The 25342-nt window shown below is 48.9% G+C and overlaps 1 protein-coding gene and 1 long non-coding RNA gene across 5 annotated transcripts in view; both read left to right on the top strand.

Annotated features, from left to right (window-relative positions):
• Nucleotides 1-17221, top strand: part of USP22 (ubiquitin specific peptidase 22) — a 46314-nt gene extending 29093 nt beyond the window's left edge. For 3 of the 4 annotated variants that reach the window (XM_045527169.1, XM_045527168.1, XM_045527167.1), the window contains 10 exons: nt 7-108; nt 750-919; nt 4157-4304; nt 6133-6238; nt 8299-8457; nt 11306-11432; nt 12288-12379; nt 13961-14023; nt 14603-14752; nt 15384-17221. In XM_045527169.1, the coding sequence (XP_045383125.1) occupies nt 7-108; nt 750-919; nt 4157-4304; nt 6133-6238; nt 8299-8457; nt 11306-11432; nt 12288-12379; nt 13961-14023; nt 14603-14752; nt 15384-15426 (1160 nt within the window). In that variant the 3' untranslated portion in view covers nt 15427-17221. Of the gene's footprint in view, nt 1-6; nt 109-749; nt 920-4156; nt 4305-6132; nt 6239-8298; nt 8458-11305; nt 11433-12287; nt 12380-13635; nt 13837-13960; nt 14027-14602; nt 14753-15383 lie in introns of those variants that run through there. The other variant, XR_006729021.1, reaches the window with a different exon arrangement.
• A 537-nt stretch (nt 17222-17758) lies between these two features.
• On the top strand, nt 17759-18796 carry LOC123621272. The gene is made up of 2 exons (XR_006729022.1): nt 17759-18278; nt 18365-18796. It is a non-coding gene; the product is annotated as an uncharacterized LOC123621272 (long non-coding RNA).
• The last annotated feature ends 6546 nt before the right edge of the window (nt 18797-25342 follow it).

Raw genomic sequence — 25342 nt, 5'->3', positions numbered from 1 at the left:
GCTTAGGTGTCGGAGAGAAGTTCTCAACTTGGGAACCAACCAAGCGGGAGCTTGAACTGCTGAAGCACAACCCGAAGAGGAGGAAGATCACCTCTAACTGCACCATAGGTGGGTCAGGGCCATGTGCAGAGCCTGCTCTGTTTTCACTCTTAGGCTTTTTCCTTGGGGTTTGTAAGTGAATGTAAAGTTGTGGGTTTCATAACTCCACAGTGCGAGACTGTCACTCACTGGTTTGCTCCACAGCCAGATTGTGACACCTGTTCTCTGCAGGGCCCTGTGGGAGGCTTGGGGAGCAGCGGCTAGTGGGAATGGTCCCTGCCCCGTGGCTTCAGAGTCTGAGTGTGTCTTTATTTACGTTTCATCTCGGCACAGTCATCTTGAGGGAGAGAAGTTATGTGTGAGTGCTGAATTTTCGGAGAATTGAGGAAATGCCTTTTAGAACATTTTTCTGTTTGTTAGAGAAGCTCCATTCTAATCTGGCCTCTTCTCATAGAAAATATATTTGGGTAATTCTGTCAAAACATACAATGGCAAAAGTGGGGGGGGTGGTGAGCATTCCTCACACAGTTTATTTAAAAGTGGCATAAAAATTAGAAAAATACTACCTTTCTTCTTGTTCTTTTCTTCTTGAATGAATGAGTAAAAGAAAATGACTGCACTTGGAGATGCAAAGGAAGCCCCTGGGATTCGCAGTACGTGCAGGCTGATGCACAAGTGTCATGACTCGCGCTCTCCCGTGGCCCGTCCAGGTCTGCGAGGGCTGATCAACCTGGGGAACACGTGCTTCATGAACTGCATCGTCCAGGCCCTGACCCACACGCCGCTCCTCCGGGACTTCTTCCTGTCGGACAGGCACCGCTGTGAGATGCAGAGCCCCAGCTCCTGTCTGGTCTGTGAGATGTCCTCCCTCTTTCAGGAGGTGAGCGCTGTGACTTCCGCAGCAGAACGTTTCTGTAACTGCTTTGTTTCGCCCTTTTAAAAAAAGTGAAATAAGGTTGACAATAATACAGGAAGGCAAATTTAGAACTTTGTGGAATGAGTAAATATTTAATAAATGCATTTATTACAGAAAAGGACACAGTTTCCCAAAAGGGCTTGTTAGATGGGAGACTTGGTGCAATTCAGGGAGGCGAGCCACTGACTTGGTGAGGAGGAGCCCGTGAAGAGCATGGTGGGGAGTCCACTGGCAGCTGACGTCTGTCTCTGTGAAGACTGTGGCTATCTCCCTTTCCACTGTGTGCCGTCCTGGTATGGGAAGGCGTGTAGAGGTGCACGTGCCACTTCCCTACGTCATTCTCAGGAAAAGTGGGTCTTCTCTGCTGCCAGCCCTTTCTCTGTGTGCTTCATCTAAGCCTCTGCACTCTCCCCTGCACTCACTCTGTTCCCTTGATCTGGTCGTTGTGTGCGCTCAGGGCATGCCCCCTGCCTGAGGGCAGGACACGACGGAGCTTGGGGTCGAGGCACACCTGGGTCGCCTCAGCACCCACTGCTCGGTGACCTCAGATGAAGTTCTCAGACCCAAAGCCACTCAGTCACCCCAACTAAAAAGTGGGGCTGGTACCTGCCCTACAGGTTACTGAGGGGACCCAGATGCTCTTCAGGTGCCTTGCACAGGAACCTGCAAACACCCTGCTTCTGTTTGTCTCAGTAGCCTTTGCCTGGAATGAAGCCAGGCCCGTCCACTCCCATACAGTCAGCGGCAGCTGTGGAGCCTCAGATGCAGAGTTGAGCAGCTGGGCGGAGACCATCTGCCCTGCAAAGCCCCAAACTACCATGGCAGGATTTGCACTGGAGATTCCCCCACCTCCTCATGCGTGTCAGCAGTGTGTGCTTTTCACTGATGAGTAGTCCCATTGTATGGGTGGACTGTGTTTAGTTGTCATTTCCCAGTTTAGAGGTATTTGGGTTGTTTATGGGGTTTTTTTGATGCATAAAACTACCGTAAATATTTATATACCTGTACAGGTTTTTGTGTGGAAATTAGCATTTCTCTCCAATATCTCTTTTCATTCATTTATTTAGGTCTTTAATTTCTCTTATCGGTGTTTTGTGATTTTCAGTATCTAAATCTTCCACATATTTCATGGTTTTGGTGCTATTGAAATGGTACTGTTTTTAGGTTCAGTTTTGAATTTTTCATTGCTAGTACCTAGAAATAGAGTTAGTTTTTGTATATTGACCTTTTGTTCTGTGGCCTCTCTAACTCACTTTTTAGCTCCAGTAACTCCTGCAGATTCTTTAGGGTAGGTGATCACGTCATAAATTTGACTAAAGATGGATTTGCTCCTTTCTTTGCAATCTGTATGCCTTTTATTTCTTTCCCTTGCCTTACTATGCCTTGTTCTTGATCAAGCACAATTTCGCTGTGCATCTTTCTCAGACGGGCTTTATTGGGCTGAGAAATTTGCTTCTGATCCTTGTTTGCCGAGATTATGACTGGATGTGTTGCCTTTTTCCAAATTTTTTTTTTTACAGCTATTGAGATGGTCATGTGACCTTTTATTTTGTTGGTGTAAAATTCATTGAATTTTTTCAAATGATGAACCATGCTACATTCCCATTTAGACAATGCATGTCACCAGGGATGAGGAGGTGACATACATAATGATAAAGGGTCTTCAGTATCCCTGCGCATAGATCCTTTCTGGGTACTTGTGCTGCTGAAGGAAGTGTTTTGAAATTGCCAACTGAAACTGGATTTGCCTATTACTCCATTCAGTTCTAGTAGTTCTTGCATCATGTGTTTGAAACCTGTCTTCTTAGTTACGTGCAGGTTTGGGGTAGTATCTGCAGCTGGTCCGGGGACTGTTCTGTGAGGACCACGGCTCTGTAGCGTGGGTCCTTGGAGGGCTTTCAGTGCACAGGTGGAGAGGTGGGTTGTGCTGTTTGTTTAGAGATTTGGCCTTTTTGTTAGATTTCTACCACGTAACCTATTGCTAGGTATTTGTTTTATAGTTAATGTAATGAAGACCTTTGCAGTTTTGCAGCTTACAAAGATTCTGTATCAGTCTAACAAAACACTTTCACAGAGGAGTTCCACTGTGGCTGGGCCTTGGCTCCTGAGTCACAGCGTTGGGGGTATGCTAAGCCTCTTCTCATTCCTTCCCTCCCTGTTAGGATGAGCAGTTCCATCTTCCGTTACCTGTGGACAGTGGCTCTAATTCTTTTCTTTACCAGATAGCTTGTTAGCATCTCTTTTCCTCACAGCTGTTCTCTGCTCTCACCTGTTGTCATTGTACAAGTGTAAACCCTAAGCCTCATGAGGAATTTGATATGTTCTTCCTTACCCACATCATGGTGCTTCTTTGTAAACAACTGACAGTTAATATCAAGTAGATGAGTGTCTTGAGAGTGTAACTCCTTTTGGAACTTGAAAGAAGAAAATTAATTTCATTATTACCTATTAATAATATGTTACCATGTCATTTTGTTTCCATGAACACTTTCGGAATTTGTAATTTAAAATTAGGGATCTGTTCGTAAGAAAGGTACACTCTGCTTCTGTTCTAAGCAAAATTAATGTTAGCTCAGAAGGTGAGATCTGAAATGTGTTCATGCTTCTGTATCTGAGCAGGCAAGAACCCCCTGTGGAGTTTTACCTAGTTAGGAAGCCGTAGACGTAAGATATGACGCTGGTCCAAATAAAAATACAGTTTTTTTTTAAAAGTCAAAGTGTCCGAAGCAGAGTCAGTGGGGAGAACTGGCTGGCAGGCCCTGGGGCAGTTAGCCTCAGAGCTGGAGGAGCCAGAGAGTCTGTGGCTGATGCTCTTGAATTTTCTGTAATCACAGTAATGTGTGATTCCCTTTGTGGAAGCACTCGTGGACATGGGCCTGAGTTTGGTGCTTTGAGTAAACTAGTATTGGGCAAAATGAATCATTTGTATATGCATTTGATCTCACGTTGCAAGTCATAATTCAACATTTAGGCTTATCTGTAGAAAACTAGATGGTGGGAAGAGAGAAACTCAGGCAGACTCAAAGAGTCCAGTGAGTACAAATAAAAATACAGTTTTTTTTTAAAAAGTCAAATTGAGCCATTTTTGTCAAACTAGCCTTACTAGTTGTCGGCAGTCGTTAAATGTTTTTTGTTGTGTGTCCTGTGTTCAGAGTCCGTGTTTATTCCTGACCAGTTTATCCCTTTCCCTTGTCGGAGCAGTTTTACTCTGGGCACCGGTCCCCTCACATCCCATACAAGTTGCTGCACCTGGTATGGACCCACGCGCGGCACCTGGCGGGCTACGAGCAGCAGGACGCCCACGAGTTCCTCATCGCAGCCCTGGACGTCCTGCACCGGCACTGCAAAGGTTGGTGCACCTCCTGTGCCTCTCCCAGGGCCAGGACGGGGTTTTCCTTGACGAAGGGGAGCAAAGTGAGTACGCACTTGTACAAAGCAGCGTTGCTGACATTTGATTGTTATAGACTTCATAATCCTTTAGTTTAAGAGAGGAGGAAATAGCTTCAGCAGCCTGGCAGTCTGTCCTCCCTGACCCATCACGATGAACAGTGAAGTCTCAGAATGCCCAGCATGGTTTGGGGTCTCTGCCTGCTTGGGTGGTTTTGGGGTTCCTCTGGGTTATCAGGCCTGAGGCCTCTGAGTAATCCCCAAAACACACCTTAGCTGGCAAAACTGTCTCCCTCCCCTTGCAGGGTCTCCAGAAGGATTGATTGTTGCTGTGCAGTGGCCAGAGAGCACTGACAACAGCACTGCCCCTTGTCCTTGCTAGCACTCCCTGACCCGGGGTCACATCCTTTTCTGATTCTAATCAAGAGCCTTTTGTTTTAAAGTCTCTCTTGGGATCTTATTGGAGCTTGGCTTCTCCAATAACATAGTCTCATAGCCCGGCCCCAGAGGGTGCTCTGATACGTGTGAGTTTTGATGGTTTGGGGGCTGGAGGCGGGAGATGAGGACTGAACTACTTGAGCCAAGCTCGACCCCTCTCTGCCCTCCTCACTCTGGGGTCCCAGCGTGGAGGATCGATGGCTTAGACTCTGTCAGCACAGGTACCAGCTGGGGTTGATTGTCAAATTTGAGTGTGGGCTGGTCACCTGGAGGCTCCTTGAAACATGCTGCTGGGTTTTCTGATTGCATGGGCCCAGGGGTGATGCTGATGCTGGTGGTTCAGGTGCGGCACTGAGGACTACCGTGCTCAGGTGACTAGGGACCTGGCTGTCCGTGGGTTACCTGTGGCCTTGGGGCTGGCACAGCTAGTTGTAGGCAGTATCCTACGAGCTAATTGTCTCTTTAATTGGTGTCTTTTGAAAAACAAAGTCCTCTTTCCCGGGTCACTCTGTTGAAGGGCCTGGTGAGCTGGTCTTCCCCCATGCCTTCAGTCTCTCGGTTGAGCTGCTGAGTGGCACCCACAGTCACCCTGTGGTAAGATGTCTGACTTTAATGCACTGTCATGGACTTGGGTTCTGGTTTTCGGTACTTAATTTTTTCTGCTGAAAACGTATGTGTGATCCTTTTAATAATGCTTGTCCTAGGAATCAAAAGTTGCTCAATAGCTTAGGTAAAATTGGGTTTCCTAATATGATTTATAACATACAACAGAAAGGAGCCACTGTGGAAGATTATTAAATTACTATTGCAAGCACCAAGTGAGAATAATTAAGAGCCTTCTGCAACTAGCATAAATCTGATGTAAAAATCAGTTGTTTGAAAATGAATTGCTGTTAAAATGTTTATATAAGCAAAAAATGATGAAACTGTTGTGATCTGCTTCTGACATAATTCCCATTGAAATGTCTGAAAAGAAATGTAAGGTTCTTAGAAACGTGGTGATCAGAACCCTGTAGCAAGGTTGCCCGGCCGCAGTGCACTTGGGGATGCGCAGTTGTTTAAGGCATGGCGGCCGCCAGCACTGTTTTCTGTGTGTTTGTATTTGTATCTTCCTTGTGTGTGTTATGTTTTCCTGTGCCCTAACATTCTGTCCCATGAATTTGAGATCCTTCTGGGCAGCGTTTTCCCCCTAATCTTAAACTTTCTGCTGTCAAAAAACTCAGATGATGACTACCAGAATGTCAGCACTCCTGGCTTCCTTGGGCCCCTGCTGGGCAGATGTGTCCTTCTCTTGGGGCCTTGCCATCTTTATGGTGTACAGGTGCTAATCACGGAGCGTGGTCTGTCCCCAGGTGATGATAATGGGAAGAAGGCGAACAACCCCAACCACTGCAACTGCATCATCGACCAGATCTTCACGGGGGGGCTGCAGTCGGACGTCACCTGCCAAGTCTGCCAGTAAGTGTGCACGGCAGCATCAGTGCTGGCCCCGGTTATGCCAGCACCACAGCACGTTTCCATCGGCACAGCCGCGTGCTCTGAACGGGCGTAAAGTAGATTCTCGGGCCCTGAGCATGGTGGACGCCACCCCCAGCAGGCCATCTTGACGATAGGTCACTGGGCTGTTTGGCTCTTACAGTGGCCTGTCTGCAGCAGCAACCAGCCGAGAAGCAGAAGTGGGTTTGTTAGACAGCCACACCATTGTCATTTGTTGAGACAGAATAGCTCTAATTGAAAAGATAATAGAGAAATGATGAGCAGATGCCCTGAATGTGAAGGTCTTGGCGAGTGGGCCTCGTCCTATTGGAGAGGCTGGTGCCACCATGGGCACCCTCAAGTGCGGGTCATTTCTGATGTGCACCCTCAGTGTGGAGGTCCTTGCTGTTGTCCACGCCACGCAATGCGTTCTTGGGAGCTTCTCCCTCACCCCCATTTCTCTGCTTCCCTTATAGTCCTTGACACAGGAACCAAATACAATAGGCCCATTTCATGACGGGCTAGATCATAAATGGCAGATTTTTGACATGTGTTCCAAAGTATATTAGTTTTAATTAATTTATGGTTTCCTTTTCCATTTTCTCTAATGCAGTGGCCCTAATTCTTTCCAGGTGTGGCCTCTGCTTAGGTGCTCCAAGCTTCTAGAGCCAGAAAGAATCCCTTGCTAGGTTAGAGGAACCCTCTTATTGAAACTCAGTGCACGCTGCTAGTTATTTTTAGAAATGGGGTCTTACTATGTCACCCAGGCTGGAGTGCAGTGGCATCGTCAGAGCTCACTGTAACCTTGAACTCCTGGGCTCAAGTGATCCTCCTGCCTCAGCCTCCCGAGTAGCTGGGACTACAGGCAGTTGCACCTGGCTCTGTTTTTTATTGCAGATCAATTCTTTTAAAATGTGGTTGCAGTCCACTAAAATTACTTCAGAACCCCTAATGGATTGCCATCTGCAGTCTATGTAAGGCCAGTTGGATATTGGAAAGGGCAGAGCTGCCTGTGTCAAGGTGCAGCTTTCTGTAAGGATCATAGATTGCACGGTGCCTTGGTTCTAATCAGCTTGGGCCCAGAGTTTGCTCTGAGCAGTTCCAGCCTCCTCATAGGCCCTTAACTGCTGAATTCCCTTAGCAGGAGATTGTCTCAGCTTTAAATCCTGTTTAAATATCTATACTACATTTCCCAATCTGAGTTTTCTTTTTTTTATGTTATGGAATAATTCTCTAGGAAGGAATTGGTCTTGTTAAATGCAGCACCAAGTGCCCAGCTGGGGCTGCGGGGCTGGCTAGTGCACACTCTCCGGGAAGTGTGCTTGGAGGTCTCCGTTACCCTCCAGGGTAGGAGGTTCCAGTTCCCAGGTACAGCTGAGAGAGATCCATGGATTCAGAGCCTCTGGGACTGGGAATTTTTTTTTTTTTTGAGACAGAGTCTCACTTTGTTGCCCGGGCTAGAGTGAGTGCCGTGGCGTCAGCCTAGCTCACAGCAACCTCAAACTCCTGGGCTTAAGCGATCCTCCTGCCTCAGCCTCCCGAGTAGCTGGGACTACAGGCACGCGCCACCATGCCCGGCTAATTTTTTTCTATATATATATTTTAGTTGGCCAGATAATTTCTTTCTGTTTTTAGTAGAGATGGGGTCTCGCTCAGGCTGGTCTTGAACTCCTGACCTCGAGCGATCCACCCGCCTCAGCCTCCCAGAGTGCTAGGATTACAGGCGTGAGCCACCGCGCCCGGCCATGGACTGGGAATTTTTAATGTTAAGAAAATCTCTAAATGATTGTGATGGTCTTCTGGGTTAGGAAATCATCGCTGTAGGATCAGCCCTGGCCTTAGGGGTTCACGCGTCGCTTCCTGGGCCCACCTTGGGAGCCCAGGCCATGCTGGGTGTGAGCACTCTACTCTGTCCAACCTAAGATGAGGCTTGTGCAGAAGGGTCAAGTGGGGAAGGGGGTGGGGCATCCTTCACATGGCGCTGCCCCAGGAGCCGCAGTGGACAGCAGTCCTCACGTGCATCTGTCTCCCTTTGCTTCTAGTGGAGTCTCCACCACGATAGACCCCTTCTGGGACATCAGTTTAGACCTGCCTGGCTCTTCCACCCCGTTCTGGCCCCTGAGCCCAGGGAGTGAGGGCAGCGTGGTGAATGGAGAGAGCCACGTGTCGGGAACCACCACGCTCACGGACTGCCTGCGAAGGTGAGAAGCCCACCAGAGGCTTCCTCATGGGAGGGCTGTTCAGAAGCAGGGGTTGATCAGGACCAAACAGGGGTTTTTCTTTCACATGCCCAGGACATTAGCCTGTGGTTGCTCATGCTAGTTGGCCTTTTTTTTCCCCTCCCCAAGTCGAGTAGATATTTCTGTCCACCAGCTTTGCATAGTGTAGGATATCTGTATCACCAGCTACTGTTCCACACCCCGGTGTACATAACTGAGAGCCAAAGAGCAAGACTTGGAGCTCCCACACCTTTTGTGGTTAATAACCTACACCAGAGTGTGAAGTAAGAAGAGCTGCCCCACCCCACGGTACATGGCCTTTCTGCAAGTGATAAGAACATACATGTGGTCTTCTGTACTTGCAGTCATTTTTGAATTTGTCCATTTACTCCTTCATTAGTTCAGATAAGTGATAAGATGTAGGGAGTGTTTGCTGTAAAATATATTCAAGTAGCTGTAGCATATAATTGTGGAGAGATCAGAAAAACTTCCTAACCTTTTATTTTAATTGAGTCTGGTGTTCTATAGCCTTTATTTTCTTTTACTTGGATTAATTAAAGGTTACTGCAGGAGAATCGCTATTGAGTGAAAGTCTTCTTTAGAAAGGGTGCAAGCTTTTTGGTTTTTATTTTGCTACACGGTCTGCAGGACCAAAGTCACATGTTTAGAATTTTAAAATGTGTCAGTGTTGTTACACTGATAGGTCCAGGTGTATAATGGAGTACCACATTTTTAATTTGGAAAACAAGCAAATAACAAAAACCAAAAACATTTTTCAAGAGAGTCTTTACCACTAAATTAAAATTTAGTCATAAATTTCAGTAAAACTGAAACTTTGTCCACAAAGCAGGCAATGGGGAGAAAGCAGTAGAACTACAAACCGAAATGTGTAGGAGACGTGTGTGGTTAGGAGAGGCCTGGCATGGCTGGCGATGGCACCACACCAGGGGAGAAGAGGTGGAATGCATCCATTGCTGCCTTGTGTTGAAAGCAGGGGCTCCCTTTTCCAAGTTCTCCTGAGACTAGATCACAAAGCTGTGTTGAAACAGGCTCAGCTTTGGCCAGAGGGCTCCTGTCTTGCCCTGGGTGAGATGACAGAATTTCTAAAGCATAAACAATGGCTTTCCATACTTGGTTGTGGAAATATTGGGTTTTTTGTTTTTCAGCTTTAAAATTTGATTTATAGTACATTGAAATGTCTGTTTTATGAGTTCTTATTTTTAGTAGCTACCTGTTGTTGCCAGAAGTGCTTTTAACGCAGCCCTTCTGTCACATAATGTCTCCCCACCGTTAGAAAATTAGTTTCCCCAGACATCTCAGTTCTTTAAGGAAGGCTTTCCCCCTCCCGCCTTTGTGCACCATTTTCCAGGGAGGGCGGACAAAAGAGGAAAATGCCGCCTTGGCCAAGCCGCTCAGGTCCCAACTGAATAAAGGCAGTGTCGGGAGAACAGTGTCATGGGAAGAAGGGGTGCAAAAGCTCGTGCCTTCTGGGAACCGAGGGTGGTTGGGACACAAGTCATGGTGTTCATGAGCATAAAGCCTCACGTCCGCGGCCAGGATGACTTGGGACCTTGGGCAGGGAGTGGCTGGTGCAGTAGTTGGGACTCCCTCCTCCAGGTCTCCTCCGTCAGACTTGTGGCGGGGGACGCCGGCAGCAGGGGAGGCTGTGGGGCCAGTGTAGGCAGGGCTCATCAAGGCGGTGTTGACCCTGCATCTCCTAGGGGTGTTGGGTCGGGTCGGGTCGGGTCGGGTCGGGTCAGGGTCCAGAGGCTCTGCGCAGGGCCAAGGAGAAATGCTGACGGTGTCAGGGCGGCCCAGGCTGCTCCAGTTCCATTGCCTGAAGGGACTGGAAGGTGGTTCCCAGTCAACATCTTTGTGGCCCCAGGAGCAGGACCCGGCTTTGGATAGTAAGGGGGCGGCCAGGGACTTGAACTCCCTGGGCTGGGGCCAGCGTAGCCAGGGCCTTGGCCCATGCTCCTGGGGGCAGGGGCATGGCTCCCAGGACTTCCAAGGTGTGTCTGCTCGTCTGGCTCCAGGTCAACAGAAGAATGAAATCAAGTTAAGCTTTCTATGTTGTTACAGTAGCAGTTCCCCTGCAGTTATAGACCTCGTGCACCCTTTACCCAGTGTCCCCGATGGTAGCCCTGCAGCACTGTGGTGGGCACCGCAGCCAGGGTGCTGCCGTCCGTGCAGGAAGTGCCCAGCCTCCCCATCGCCACAGCGCCCCGCACAGCTGCGCCTCCTGCCCACCCACCATCCCCTCCTGCACCATTCCTACAAATCTGACCTTTCAGGGTCATGCACATGGCATCATACAACGTGTAGCCTTTTGGGATCAGCTTTTTTCACGCATGGCATTCTCTGGAGATTCACCCAGGCTGTTGCGTGGGTCACTAGTTTGTGCCTTTTTGTTGCTGACCAGTGTGGCTGCACCACAGTTTAACCCTTCACCACTGGAGGACATCTGGGTCGTTTCCAGGTCTTTGGCTGTTAATCAAAGCCTCTGTAAACCTTTGTGTATAGTTTTTGTGTGAATATAAATTTTCATTTTTCTGGGTCAAATTTAACTGCTGTGTGGTATGATAGTTAGAAAGTTATTACCATTTCTTGAGGCCTTTGATTTAAACAAAATATTTAAGATAAATGTTTTTTAAAAAATAGGCAGAGAAGGTGGAGGAAAACATAATTTTTTTGCATTGTGAAATTACAAACATCCTTAACCGTATACATATGTTTGTAGTAGAGAAATCGACCCATTGAAAGTGATAAAATACCTCTCTTCTCTCATTCCTGTCTCTTACCTCTCCCATCTCTCTTAAATGCCTCACAGATTCACCAGACCAGAGCACTTGGGAAGCAGCGCCAAGATCAAGTGCAGCGGCTGCCACAGCTACCAGGAGTCCACCAAACAGCTCACCATGAAGAAACTGCCCATCGTGGCTTGTTTCCATCTCAAAGTAAGTTTTCCAGCAGACAGCCCTGGTGGCAGACTGGATTCAGTCCCCAGTCCGACGCGCAGCCTGTAGGTCTGGGGGACAGACACGTTTTGTAATTGCAGCAGGTCAGCAAGGAACGCTGAGGAAGTGGGGGCTGTAAGTGGCGTGACTTTCCTGCCTGTGCCGCGGCAAACAGAACAGTCGCCTCGCGGTGAACATGTAGGGTGTGAGTTACTCTGGGGAGCGCGTACGTAGTTAAGACTTTATCACTTCTACCCAGATTTTCTATCTCCGCCTGGCCCAAGTTTTCTGTTTTTTTCTTACTTTATTACAGAGACACTTAGCGTTAAGGTCTAGTTAAGGAGTCAGCATGCTTCTTCCATAAAGGACCAGATAGTAGATAGTAAATATTTTAGGCTTCCTGGGCCACATATGCTTCTTTGTTTTATTTCACAATCCTTTAAAAATGTAGAACAACAGTTCCAAGCTCACTGGCTGGATTTGGTGCCCCTGATTTAGTCAAAGGAGTGTCTTTTGTCTGATGAAAGGAGGCACATGTTCATTTTTGCTGCCACTGGTTATGGACGTTTGCTTTCTGCACTTCATTGTATTTGCTGAGAGATGGCTTTGTAGCACCCCTGGTGTCACCCCTGAATGACCTCGTCATTTCAGAGCTTGACCTGAACCCCATACGTTGGGGTTCATTTGGATCAACATTGTGTTACTGAATCCATGAGCTCTGCACGCAGCCAAAAGACATTAAAAAACATACAGTGCAAGGCACAGAGAAGTGTCATCAGAGGAAGCCACTAAAGCCTGGGAGCTGACTGACACTTGTCTCCTTTGCTCCTCTTTCCCCAACTCCTGTTTCTGTAGCGATTTGAACACTCAGCAAAGCTGAGGCGGAAGATCACCACGTACGTGTCCTTTCCCCTGGAACTGGACATGACCCCCTTCATGGCCTCCAGGTAGGAGCGGGTTTGTCCAGCTGCATCTGGGCGGGGGTGCTGTGGTCCTGTGGGCTGTGACAAGGCGATGGCTGACATTGATACAAACCTTACCTACCACAGGCTTAATTATTTGTCCTGATCTTAACCAAGACATATTTTAATGAATTGCTTTTCCTCCGATACAGTTTTTGCTTTGAATATTTCTCTAATAATTCTCTTTCTATCCACTTTCAAACTTGGGAATTCATCAAGGTGGGATCCCAGTGAGAAGGCAGCGCTTTATTTGATGGACCAGATTTTGAAATACAAATAGATACTGATTTTGCAGTTGTAGATTTCATTTTCCTTGGTTTCAAATGTTTATATCATAGACCACTTAAAATGTAATCCTCCAAAAACCCATGATGCTTATTGATGCACGAAACACACGTTAAGTGTCCTTTGGCTGCTGTAACAAATAGCCACAAAGTCAGTGGCCTGAAACGACAGAAACGGATTTTCTCTCTGTGTTAGAGGCCAGAAATCTGAAACCAAAGTGCAGGCAGGGCTCTGCTTCCTGTGAAGGGTCTGGGGAAGGTTCAGTTCCCGGCCGCCTCCAGGCTCTTGGGCTCCTCCCGCTGGTCTGTGTCCCATCTCCCGCTGCTGCTCCTTCCTGGAAACCCTGGTTGTTGGACTTTCGGCCCACTCGGGTCATCAGGATGATCTCTTTTAGCCATCCTTAGCTTCCCACATCTGCAAAGACCTTTCTACAAGTTAGGTCCCATCTCCCGTTCCAAGAGTTGAGACATGGATGTTATTTTTTTATGGGACACAATTCAACCCACAGCACCATCTAAAGCAAATTGTCTTTGTTATTGGCATCTTCCTGGTGTCATTCCTTGTGGTCCCGCCCCCGGGGCACACAAGTGACCATCTCAGATAAAACAAGACCACCAGGGTTATAGCTCTGTGCTGTCAGCCTGTAACCCTGTGCCCAGGGGAGTGAGCGGGCCCGATCGTGATTTCACATGTCCATGAAGGTGGTGGTACGATTGCTGATGTCAGGGTCTCAAGAGATCTTGGGTGTTTTCTGCTATCGGTAGCCATAGCCCCCTTACATAAATGAGATAAAGTGTGGATTTTCCTGTTCCCAGTGCTGACCCACTCCCCCATCTCACCGGGAGACGGGCTGGTTGTGAGGTGACAGGCAGCAGTCTTTGTCCTTTGAGGAAGCAGCTGTCTAGGCTGTTGAGTGGGTTTAACTTGAGAGCCCCTTCCCAACTGATGTGTTGCAGACTGAACTCGTCGTCTTCGTCGCAGATCCAGCTCCCGTCACAAAGCCCATTCACAAGTTCTTGGGCGGTGAACGGCCTGGGGGTCATTCCCCACCCACCCTCAGCGGGGACATGGTAGTGTCAGGAGGCCAGGCCAGGTGGCCCTGGGGCCCAGGGCTGCCCTAGGCTGTTCACCTCACAGACCAGCCCTGGTGTCCTCAGGTAACGGGGATCACCTCTGCCTAAAATGGAGTTGTTGGAAGAACAAGAAAGCAGCGGTTGGTATCGCTGGAGCCCTGTGTTGTTGTTTAATCAGTGATGCTGCATCCGCCCTTGTTTGTTACAGCAAAGAGAGCAGGATGAACGGACAATACCAGCAGCCCACGGACAGTCTCAGTAACGACAACAAGTAAGTGCTGCCCGGTAGTATGTGTGTCCTAGCACCTCTGGTCATGTGCCTGGTGAGCGGGCATCCCTTCTGCCTCTTAGGGCACCGGTGGCTCTTGGGAACCTCACGCTTAGGAGCGGTACTGTCAGGGCTCTTGTTCCTGTGGCCGCTGACCTACTCAGTGTCTGGCCCTCTGCCCTCTGTTGGGGAGGGACTTTGTACCCCTCATTGTTACAGACGTTCCCCACTGTTGGAAGAGCCCCCTCCCTCCCCTGGTCTCTGACCGGGGGAGGTTCCGTTTGGAGAGCTCATCGTCTGCCTTCACCACACACAGTGGGGCCTCTTTTCCTTTCACTGTTCTTCCTCCTATTGGTGTTACGGGAATAACGAAGGCTGGTGTGTCCCGGTGTGTCTACTGCTGCCTGCTTGCACGAGATGTAGTCTCAGGTAGCAGCTGGAGTGGGCGAGAGCGAGCAGGGGCGGCCAGGCTCTCCCTCCCCTCTGTGTGGTGCTCAGGCCCGGGGCTCCCCTTCCCTGCCTGGGCTACCTGGTTTCTGACGGTCAGCTGCTCTCTCTCCTACTCCTTCCCTCCCATGCTAGATATTCCTTGTTTGCCGTCGTTAACCATCAAGGAACCTTGGAGAGTGGCCATTACACCAGCTTCATCCGGCAGCACAAAGACCAGTGGTTCAAGTGTGATGATGCCATTATCACCAAGGCTAGCATTAAGGACGTGCTGGACAGCGAAGGGTGCGTCCCGGGGACGGGAGGAGAACCCTGCTTGGGCAGCTCTGCTTCCCGTCTATGCATCTGAGCCCAAAGCTACGTCCGCACCTAATGCCACTCAGGGGTGTTCACCTTGCGTTGCCCAAGTAACAAGGGCTTGTTCTAGGTAGAATGTCGGCCTCAATGGGTCATCAGAGGGGAGAGAATGTGCCCTCCAGGAACGAAGGGGACCTTGCTGCCATGGACTCTTTGAGGGGTTTGAACTTTATATTCTGAGCAACAGGAGAGCCCCCTTGAGAGGTTTTATATAGAAGAATGTGTGTGTTAAAGGGCAGCCTTGAGGGCAGCAGGTGGCTTTGGGCTGGACCCTATTGCAGTGGTCCTGGCAGACGCTGGGCCCCACACAGGGCGGGGCAGTCACAGCTAGGGAAGAGGGCTGTGGGAGGTTGGGCAGCCTCCTGGTGGGGGCAGTGCCACCAGTTAGGGAAGTGCTCTTGCCCTGTTGGGGATTGAAAAACCAAAACCGTCAACCAAGAAATCTGGCTCTGGCACATGTGCAGAGGGCGCTGAGCTGCAGTCTCGTTGGGGGCAGTGGCTTTGGTTTTGGCATCTCATGAATCAGAGTGTGAGCATCTTCCTCTCTCTGCCTCTGCAGGTACTTGCTGTTCTATCACAAACAGTTCCTGGAATATGAGTAGCCTTATCCGCAGCTGGTTGGAAAAAATGAAGGTGACGAGTTGGCAAGCCTAATGATGTGACCCCAGCCTCCCCGACATTGAGATACACTTCCCACACAGACATGCCCTGAGGGTCCCTTTTGTCCTGGGACCCTCAGGGTCGAGACCGACAAGCACAGGTGGTGGGGGAGCTCCAGGAGGTGCACAGAGACCAGATGAGGGTGTGCTCGGGGCAGGAGGCAGCAGAGTAGCCCTGTCACCAGGAATCTCCTGTGCTCCTCAGGATGTCTGGGGAGTCGGGAGCCTCGGCGCTGAGCAGCTTCTGCCTGGAGCTTCCTGATACCTCCAGTTGTTCCCCAGCTTGCAGTTTGGAAAGGCGTCTGCTTGTCTTTAAAATTATGGGTCCATTAAAGCAGTAAGTTGAAGAGACTAGGCTAGTGTGCAGGGCAGAGCTTTGCAGACACCTTCTCTCCCGTGAGTTTAGCATTAAGAATGTTGAGTACGGTACTCTTAGCCTCTGTTTTTTCAGCAGCTGTGAAGCAGCCCCCAGCGCTTGTGGAAGACCCTAAGTTGGATTTCCAAGCGCATCTGTTCTGCAGATAACTTAGCATCAAACTGCATGTGGAAGCATCTCTCAGTTTTTTAGAAATAGTCATTTTCTTATCCCCCACCCCTTTTTTCTCTTTTTCCACAATGGTGAATTTCATAAATGTAATAATAGTAAACTGAATGAATTATTGAGTTTATACAGAAGTTTAGATAGTTCCCTCTTTGTTCTCAAGAGTGGCTCTTGCTTTTAACTGTTTGTTGCCCCCACCCCAACCCCCAGCATCTGTGTGTTTGGTCAGCACCAGTCGCAGCGGGAGAATCAGGCCATAGCTAGCAACTGTCTCTGTCATCTTAGTCTGTGGAGTAAATGCAGCGTCTCCCAGTGGCTTTATTGGTTTCAGCCCTGGTCTTTTCCTTCTTGGTCTTCTGTCCCATCGACCGTCTGTCGCTGCTCGGCGGTGAGTATGTGGACACAGAGCTGCAGTGGCTCCAGTGGGGGTGCGTCATGTCGCTGCTGTGCCTCGCTTTGCATTTGGTGCAGTTTCAGGTGTGGCACGAATAAGATGACTTCGTGACTGAGCTTTTCGGTGGAGCTGAGGAAGTAGAACAGTATGCATTGTTCCTTGTAAGATATTTTGCATGTATCTATCCAAACTCAAATTGAGATTGTCCATTTCTGAGCAATTACAACCTAGGAACATGGGGGAGGAAATTTTTTTTAATACAGTTTGTGAAGAAGCCATCTCTCAAGCTGTGCTTGTCCTGGGAGCACTGTCTGCATCTGAACTGTGGGATCTTCAGTCCTGGAGAGAATGGAGTCGTTCATTGCAGGGGATAGCAGGTGTTTTTCATAAAGAGCAAGGTGGTAAGCATTGCAGGGTCTGGGGGCTATTTGGTGTCTGCCATAGATAACACCTAAACAAATGAGTCTGGCATGTTCTAGTAAAGCTTTATTTATGGACATGGAAATCTGAGTTACATACAATTTTCATGTGTCAAGAAACTGATTTTTTTTAAACTATCTAAAATGAAAATTATTCTTAGTTCATAGGCCCCACACAAAAGCAGGTGGGGACCAGCTCTAGCTCATTAGCTAGTGGTGCTGGGAGGGGTAGAGACAGTGGGAGCTGAGTGGTTCCTCACTGCTCAGCGTGGAAGACACGAGAGCACAGGAAACAGCCGCCACACACTGGGGAACCATGATGTGGCAAAAGCTTCCAGGATACAGCGTGTTTAAGCACTTGTCTGATTCTTTTTTTTTTTTTTTTTTGAGACAGAGTCTCGCTGTGTTGCCCGGGCTAGAGTGAGTGCCGTGGCGTCAGCCTAGCTCACAGCAACCTCAAACTCCTGGGCTCAAGCAATCCTCCTTTCTCAGCCTCCCAAGTAGCTGGGACTACAGGCATGCGCCACCATGCCCGGCTAATTTTTTCTGTATATTTTTAGTTGTCTGGCTAATTTCTTTCTGTTTTTAGTAGAGACGGGGGTCTCGCTCTTGCTCAGGCTGGTCTCAAACTCCTGACCTCGAGTGTTCCTCCTGCCTCGGCCTCCCAGAGTGCTAGGATTAGAGGCGTGAGCCACCGCGCCCGGCCCAGATTCATTTTCTGTTATATTTCTGCACTTAGAGACTACAAGTTGAAGCATGTTTTAAAATAAGCATTATTAAAGAAATGTGGGTGGGCCCAGAGTTTCGGAATTGGCCCTACATGACCGTGCTCTGTGTGTGACTGCTGTGCAGGTCTCTTCTGGGGAGAGGGTGTCTTTTTATCAGGAACGAATGTCATGGGAAGGAGAGTTGACTCAGGCGGCCCTATGCCTGTCCTGCAGCCCCTTGAGCGCCCCCTGCCGTGCTGGCAGGTGGCCTGTGGTTCCCCCCAGGCCGCTTCCCCACATCCCTTCTACCCCCTTCCTCTTGCTGGTTCAGGGGTGCCAGCTGCTCCGAGAATGTTAGAACTGGGAAGGGAGCTGGAGCCGCTTCATTTTTTAAAAGGCATTATTTTAAACTTGTGTATCCAAATTGCCCTTGGGCACGGTGGCACTGGTGTTCTGAGCACTGCCCTTTGCAGCTGCTGCTGAGGAGCTCACGCTGGGCTGGCAGTGGCCTCCCGCACTGCCCGCTGCCTTGTCCTCGGCATTAGGTCCTGTGTTTGATATGCTCATGTGAATCTACTTTGTTAGGAACAAGATATTTACACGATGGGTTCCGGAATCTTCTTTCAGCTCCCAACCCAGCTATAAAATTCAGGAAAACAGTTTTCTGTTCGTTTGACCACCCCGTGTAGGTGTCGATTGTCAGAAAGTGCATCTTACCAGTGAGGACTCACTGGGTAAGTGTTAAAAACAAGCAGTGCTTTGGAGATGCTAGCTGTTGTCTCAGTGCTTCTCAGTAAGATAGATGGACTCCCCTCTCCAGACACTGCTGAAGCGAGAGTTTTGAGCCCTGCGACGTGCTGGGGGCTGGGCGGCCTCCCTCAGCCCCAGCCCTCCGCGGCCTGGGCTCCCTCCGTGGCACTGGAGCAGGCCCTGGACCTCCCCTCTTGCGGCAGTACCCTGCAGCGTGTGTACCGGAGTGCTGTTGTATTTCAGCTTGGTGTGTTTGCTTTTCGTTGTGTAAAACTGCTATTCTTTTGACAATTCAAGTGACTGTTTTCGTTTACTATGACTTTGAAAACAAAAAATTGTAAGAAGAAAATTCTAATGATCGTGCTGTGGTTGGAGATTTTATTACCAAGATGTTTACACCTTTTGCCCCTCGTTCTGGGAGCTGTTTGACTCTTTTTCCTCTTCCCTCTAATGGCTTGTAGTCTTTCCTATGTCATAATAAAGGTACATTTTATTCGGAAAACTGGTTGGTTCTCCCCTTACTAACACAAGCATCCAGAGAGAGGGTGGTTGGCAGGGTCCACCAGCCAGGGCAGAGCTTGCCTTGATGGGGGCCTGGCCTCACCAAGTCAGGGCCCAGAGAGTTCTTTGGGTCTTGGGAAGTCCATGGACTCTCGCATCCTCCTTTTCTGTAATTGGTGGTGGTGGACCCTCCTTCCTCCTCTTATGGGTGGGAAGGTGACATCCAGGATTCAGGACAGAAGTCACCTCAGGACCTTTAAATCCACTTAGATTATAAGGCCTGGGCTATGATATAGGAGTGTGCATCTGTAGCAAGCTCCCTGTGTGATGAGAGACCAGTAAATGCATAGAAATACAATAAGCGGAGAGAAAACACACACAGCTGTTGGAGTCCACGGTTCTGCGACTGGTCATGAGGCTGCAGCTGACCGATAGCACGCCTGTCCGCCCCACCCCTGCGCCCACACACTTCCCTTGCCCTCAGCTCATCGGGATTCCTTAACTCGTTGGCCTAGACCTTCATTTCTGAAGCATTGGAGTTTTGGAGTTCTGTATAGTTTTTCCTTCTTCGTTTTCTTTTTTTTTTTTTTAAAGGGATGGATCTCGCTCTATTGCCCAGGCTTAGCAGGCTGTGGCATCATCGTGGCTCACTGCAACCTTGAACTCGTGGCCTCAAGTGATCGTCCTGCCTCAGCCTCCTGAGTAGTTGGGACTACAAGTGAGCACCGTCACACCTGGCTAATTTTTCTGTTTTTTTTATAGGGCACTGTTGCCCAAGCTGGTCTTGAACTCCTGACCCCAAGCACTTCTCAGCTTCCCAAAGTGCTGGGATTACAGATGTGAGCCACCTCTCCCAGTGGCCTCTCCTTTTTTGGATGCCTTTGTTGGAAACGTTTATGGCAAGTGTTTTTCCTTCACCTGGAAACACAAGGGGGGGATCAGAGACAAGCTGGGGTCCAGACTTAGTCCTTGCCTCCATTGTGTGGCAGTCTCTTCAAATTAAATAGAACCCTTGCGGGGTTCTGCTGTTGTGTGTCCCTGGGAGAAGATTCCCGCCCCACCCCCGGGGCCAAACACCTTCAAACCAGCAAAGCTCAAATTTTCCAGGACAGGAATAAGAAAATTCCTGGCTATGGGGGAGTCAGCACCATATAGTAGCTTCTAGTTAAAAGCATAAAATTCATCTTGTAAGGCAGCCTCATCACTTCACCATAACCAGGTCTTCTGTAAGCCCACTTTGGTCCGTGGACGTGGGCCACCATTGCATGTCCTTTGCTGAGCGTTGGGTGCCCTGCCGAGCAGCAGTGCCGTGTGGACTGCCCGAGGGTGCAGGGCGGTGCTGATGGGCAGGGCAGACAAACCCGTGTCCACAATAGGGGCTGGACCAGAGTGATGTTTTATGGGATATTAAGTTAATATGTCTGCAGACTCCGTTACAGCAGAAAGCAGAATTACTGTGGCCCCGAGGCTGTGCCCTGAAGGTCTACTCTTGGCTCTGCAGGTAGAAGTAGACCGATTCGGTGATCCTGACAAGTTGGTGTGGAGAAAAAGGCATCAGCCAGGTCAGTAGATGTGCACTTAGCGCCAGGGCATAGGCAAACGCCCCCAGGCAGCGGGGTCCTGGTGAACACTGAGCCTGCATGATGAGAGGAGAGAGGACACTGCGCTGGAGACGTCAGGACAGCAGGACCAGATGCCAAGCAGACCCCAAAGCTGGCCACGTCTCAGCAGCGATGGGCAGGAGCTGCACTGCCCTCGGGGGGCTGGCCTGTGTGAGAACGGAACCCGGTTCTAGGCACCACTGAGAAGTAGCACCAGTGGGAAGAAGTTGCAAGGAAGCGGAGTCGCAGCCTGAGAAAGAGCGTTCTCCCAGGGGGAGCCGTCTGGGAGCAGAGAGAAGACTGAAGATCCCGCTCTGAGCCTCTGGTGCAGAGATGGACGTGACAGGTTGGTCTCCCTGAGAAGACTTGGAGCTGTCTTGGGGCAGGCGGGGAGATTTTCTGGGACCTGCTCTCAGGATCAACACCTGCCAGTGGGGGGCGGGAGAGAGATTGGGCAGCAGGAGAAGTTGGGGTGTCGTACAGTCAGAACACAGGCCGCAGGGGACCCTGGCACAGCCCAGGCACAGATGCAGCTTGTCCCCAGCAAGGGGACATCACCTTGGGTGAGGTGGCTTTGTTCATTAAAGGGCAATTTCTGGAGAAGCACTTCGTTGTGACCCACCATCAAGCAACCCCCTCCGGTGCGGGGAATGAGAGCTTCCATCCTAGAGGAGGGCAGGGTGGTGCCCCACAGTGTCCACTACACTAAATGCCATCTCTTTGCCTCCTGGAATTTTCAGATTCTTGCCTTAGTCCTGGCAAAAGTGCCACCCTACAACAGGCAGATCCCGGGGGTCTGATTTAATCAGAGTAAATGTAAGCACCAACCAGGACCCATCGCACTGGTGGGACATGTCCTCCCTGGTTATCTCTGCATCCCCTGTGCCCCGCTCGCACGGCCTCCCTGCCAGTGAAGGCGGCACACTGCACCTTCTACCTGGGAAGGGGCTTTATCCTCCTAAGCTTACCCAGAGCGTGAGAGCTCACTTAAGGTGGAGACAGTACTCTACTTGCAATACAAATAGAGTATTGTGATGGCTAATGCAGACTGATTAAAGCTACACGTGCCCCTCCCCAGTTTTGTCCCCGACAGAAGGCAGCTGTTGTGAGAAGAGCACCACGTTCCAGCTGGACTTGGCGCTCACCAGTGGAATGTCCTGGACTAGTGAGTTCCGTCTAAGGCAGAGCCTGGAGGGTCCCTCCCAAATCTGACATTGGCTGATTAGACTTCTGCCTGCTTCTCCTAGTGGCGGTACCAGTGTACCATGAGTGGATTAAAGTGCCAGACACTGGGAGAGGAAGAGAGAATGTCAGTAAGTTGTGTTTTTGTAGGATGTTTTAGAAAAGACTTTACAATTGACCCAAATGACCCAATTGATTCCTGAATTCATTCATTCAATAACTATTTGATGGCAGGCACTGTTTTCAACACTGGGTGAGAGGGCCCAGAGCCCTGTCCTCATTGAGGGTACAGTGTGGCGGAGGGCAAACCGATGTCAGATAAGTGCTGCAGGAAAATGAGACAAGGTGGGGGGTGGGCAGGACAACAACAGGCTGCCTGCAGGTAGGGAGGTCGAGAAGGTGCTCCCCCTCGGCAACCTGGACTGGAAGCAGAGGCCTGCCATCGAGAGTGATCACTGGGCTGTCTGGGTAGAACATTCCAGGAGAAAGACACATTGTGCCTCAAAGATGGGGATCCAGGCTAAGGGGGCACCCTGGTGAGGCCACTCGGCCTGGTGTCACGTCCTCCCCACACTTGGTGGTTTCCCACTGATTCTAAGAGCAGAGTCCTTCAGGCTCGCAAGGAGGGACAGCATGAGTGTCCGCCACACCTCTGACTGTGTCACAGCCCGGTGCTCCCAGTGAACCAGGCAGAAGCTTCCTCCCGTTCTCCAGCCGGTTTGTCAGGCTTCCCGTGCCAATGCGTTAATGTGGTTTCTTTGCCCAGTCAGAGGCTCGTCATGGCGTGATAAATTGGAAGTTTCCAGCCTCTCTACTGTCTTAAATTTTAACTCTCTCTGCAGTGTATCCAGTGGTTAACAGTACAGAATATGGAGCCAGACTGCCTGGGCTCCAGTCCTGGCCCCAGGTACCTCTGGCAAGCTACTTAAACCCTCCTAGCCTCAGTTTCTTCATCTATAAAATAAGCGCAATGAAGCACTCCCTCCTCAGATTCTTATAAGGAAAAATTGAGCTAATATGTGTAAAATGCTTAGAACAATGCTTGGCATGTGGTAAGAATTGTATAAATGTTTTTTAAAAACCCAAACCTGAGATATATCAAAGCCCAGGGCTTTGGGGATCTTTTGTCTGTCTTGAGTAGGGAGGGGAAATGTAGTAAGAAGCCCATCAGTCAGTTTCCTAAGATACATTTGGTTTTTCTTTTGATCAGTCTATAAATGAGACAGTGTTGAAAACAATTAGGAAGGAAAAACAAGATTTTGCTAAGTAGATCTGGAACCTTTCCCCGTTCTTTTGGAAGCAGGGACCTAATGTCTGCCGAGACCAATTGCTTCTCAAGCCTGGCTGTCCCCTGGAATCATCTGGGAGGTTGACAAATGTCCTGATGCCTGGCCCCAGCCCTGGAGATCCCCATTCACTAGGTCTGAGCTGTGGCCCAAGGTTGAGAACCACTGGCCTGGATGGTGTGAGCAAAATATCAAGGGGCAAATAAGCATGGCTGGAGGAAATCTCATCCTTCTCTACCTCCTTTATTACAAAATAAATTTTGAGAAGCTTCCAAAACCATATGTAATGCAGTAAGATTTTTGAAATGTTAAGAAATCGGGGAGAGGGGGAACTTCAGGTAGAGAGAAGGGCTCTCTGAGAAGATGACATTTGGACTGAGGATTGCGGGGCCGCCTTCTGGGGGAGGGAAGGATCAATGAAAAAGCCTCATCCTCTGGGTCCAGGAGCACAGGGCCTGCCTCAGACTGAGCCTGGATCAGGGCAACAGACAACCCCCTGTGCCGTACCAAGTTAGCACAAACCAGGTAACAAGGACCAGCAGCAGTCTACCACTGAGGGAGGGCCAAAAACGTGGTGGAATGCCCTCTCTGTGGCAGAGGCACATGGGGAAGGTGTAAAGCTGAGGGTGAACCCAGCCCTGCCCAAGAACATGGTAGCTACTAGGGGAATTTGCAGCCAGTGGTGCACTGAAGGGAAACATAGCAACAACAAAACTCGGACCCAGTTCAACTCATAACCACATTGACTCAACCTCTCACACCAGTGGCCTAGCAAAAGGAAAGGTGTGCCCACTTCCAGATATAAATACTGCTTGCTTCAGTCTCCACTGTCCTACACGTGTCTGGTAGTCAATCAAAAATTATTAGACACACAAAAGAGCAAGTAAAAACAACCCATAGTCAAGAGATACATTAATCAACATCATCAGACTCTGATGGAGCACCACATTCATGAACAGAGGGGGAGTGTCGGCAGAGAGATGGAAGCTATGAGGAGTCGTCCAATGGAAATGCTAGAAGAAAACAAAAACATGCTAACAGATGAAGAATGCCTTTGACAGGCCTATCAGTAGACTCAACACAGCTGGAGAAGGAAACAGCGAACTTGAAGGTTAATGGGAAATTAGCCAAATTGAAACACAAAGAGAAAAAAGAGTCAAAACAAAAGAATAGGGCACCAGAGGTGTCGGGCAATATTAAACAGTTTGAGGAGATAATAGCTATAATATATACTGTAAAATAACATCAAGCTACAAAAATCCCAGTGAACTCCAAGCAGAAGTAACAAAACAAATTTAAACCAGAACAAAAAAGCTGCTAGATACATCATATTTAAACTACTAAAAAAGTAAGATAAACAAAAATGCAAAGGCACAAATTACAGAGAAACGCAGATAGGAATTACAGTGTATGCCTTGTCTGTTGAGGTTAGGGGGCCAGGCAGAGAGGCCTGGAATCAGGGAGAGCTGGTGGGACCCGGATGCCAAGGGTCCAGGGCTGGTGGGAACTCCAGCCAGGATGACCCAGGTTGTTTGCAACAACTGTCTGGGGAGGAAGGGCTGTGTTAAATGCAACACTGATGACACCATTGGGGACCTTTAAGAAGCTGATTGCAGCCCAAACTGTCACCTGTTGGAACAGATTGTCCTGAGGAAGTGGTACATGATTTTTAAGGACCACGTGTCTCTGGTGCTATAAAATCATGATGGGATGAACCTGGAGCTTTATTATTGATGGTGTAGAATCCCTCTCCCCTGTCCCACCCTCCTCCTCTTGTCACTCTCCATACTGGTGTGGATGCTTGTTTTTAAAAACTCACATTAATAAAAATGTAGATGTCAAAAAAGAAAAAAAGATAACGGATAGCTTTAAAGTACTGAAAGGAATTTTATACCTAGAAAAATTATCTTTCAAAAATGAAAGTGAAATAAAGACTTTAAAAACAAACAAAAACAGATAATTCATTACCAGCAGACCTGCACAATAAGAAATGTTAAAATAAATTCTGCAAGTGGAAAACGTGATTCCAGACAGACTTGGATGTACACTAAAAAATGAAGATCTCCAGAAATAAAGGTAAATATAAAAGACATGTTTTTATTTTTAATCACTCGGAGATACTGATGTTCTAGACCAAACACTGTAGTGATGTATCGTGTAAAACATATAAAAGTAAGTGCATGACAACAGCACAGATGGGGGAGGAGTTGGGAGTGTACCCTTGTAAGGTTCCTACACTGTAATGTGAAGTGATAATATTTGACGGTTGACTGTAATTAATTAAATATCTATCTTATAAACAAACACTACACATTTTCTCAAGGGGCATAAATACAAACATCAATTCTGCCATAAGATCAGGCAGCAGTTGGCAAACTGGCCCACGGTCAAATCCAGCCTACACCTGTTCTGGTAAATAAAGGTTCACTGGAGCACAGCCACTCCCATGTGCTTGCTTGTCCATGGCTGCTCTTGTGC

The sequence above is a fragment of the Lemur catta genome, chromosome 15, assembly GCF_020740605.2.
Source record: "Lemur catta isolate mLemCat1 chromosome 15, mLemCat1.pri, whole genome shotgun sequence".
Lineage (NCBI taxonomy): Eukaryota > Metazoa > Chordata > Mammalia > Primates > Lemuridae > Lemur > Lemur catta.
The sequence above is the reverse complement of the archived record's forward strand: the minus strand, read 5'-3'. Positions and strand labels throughout refer to the sequence as shown.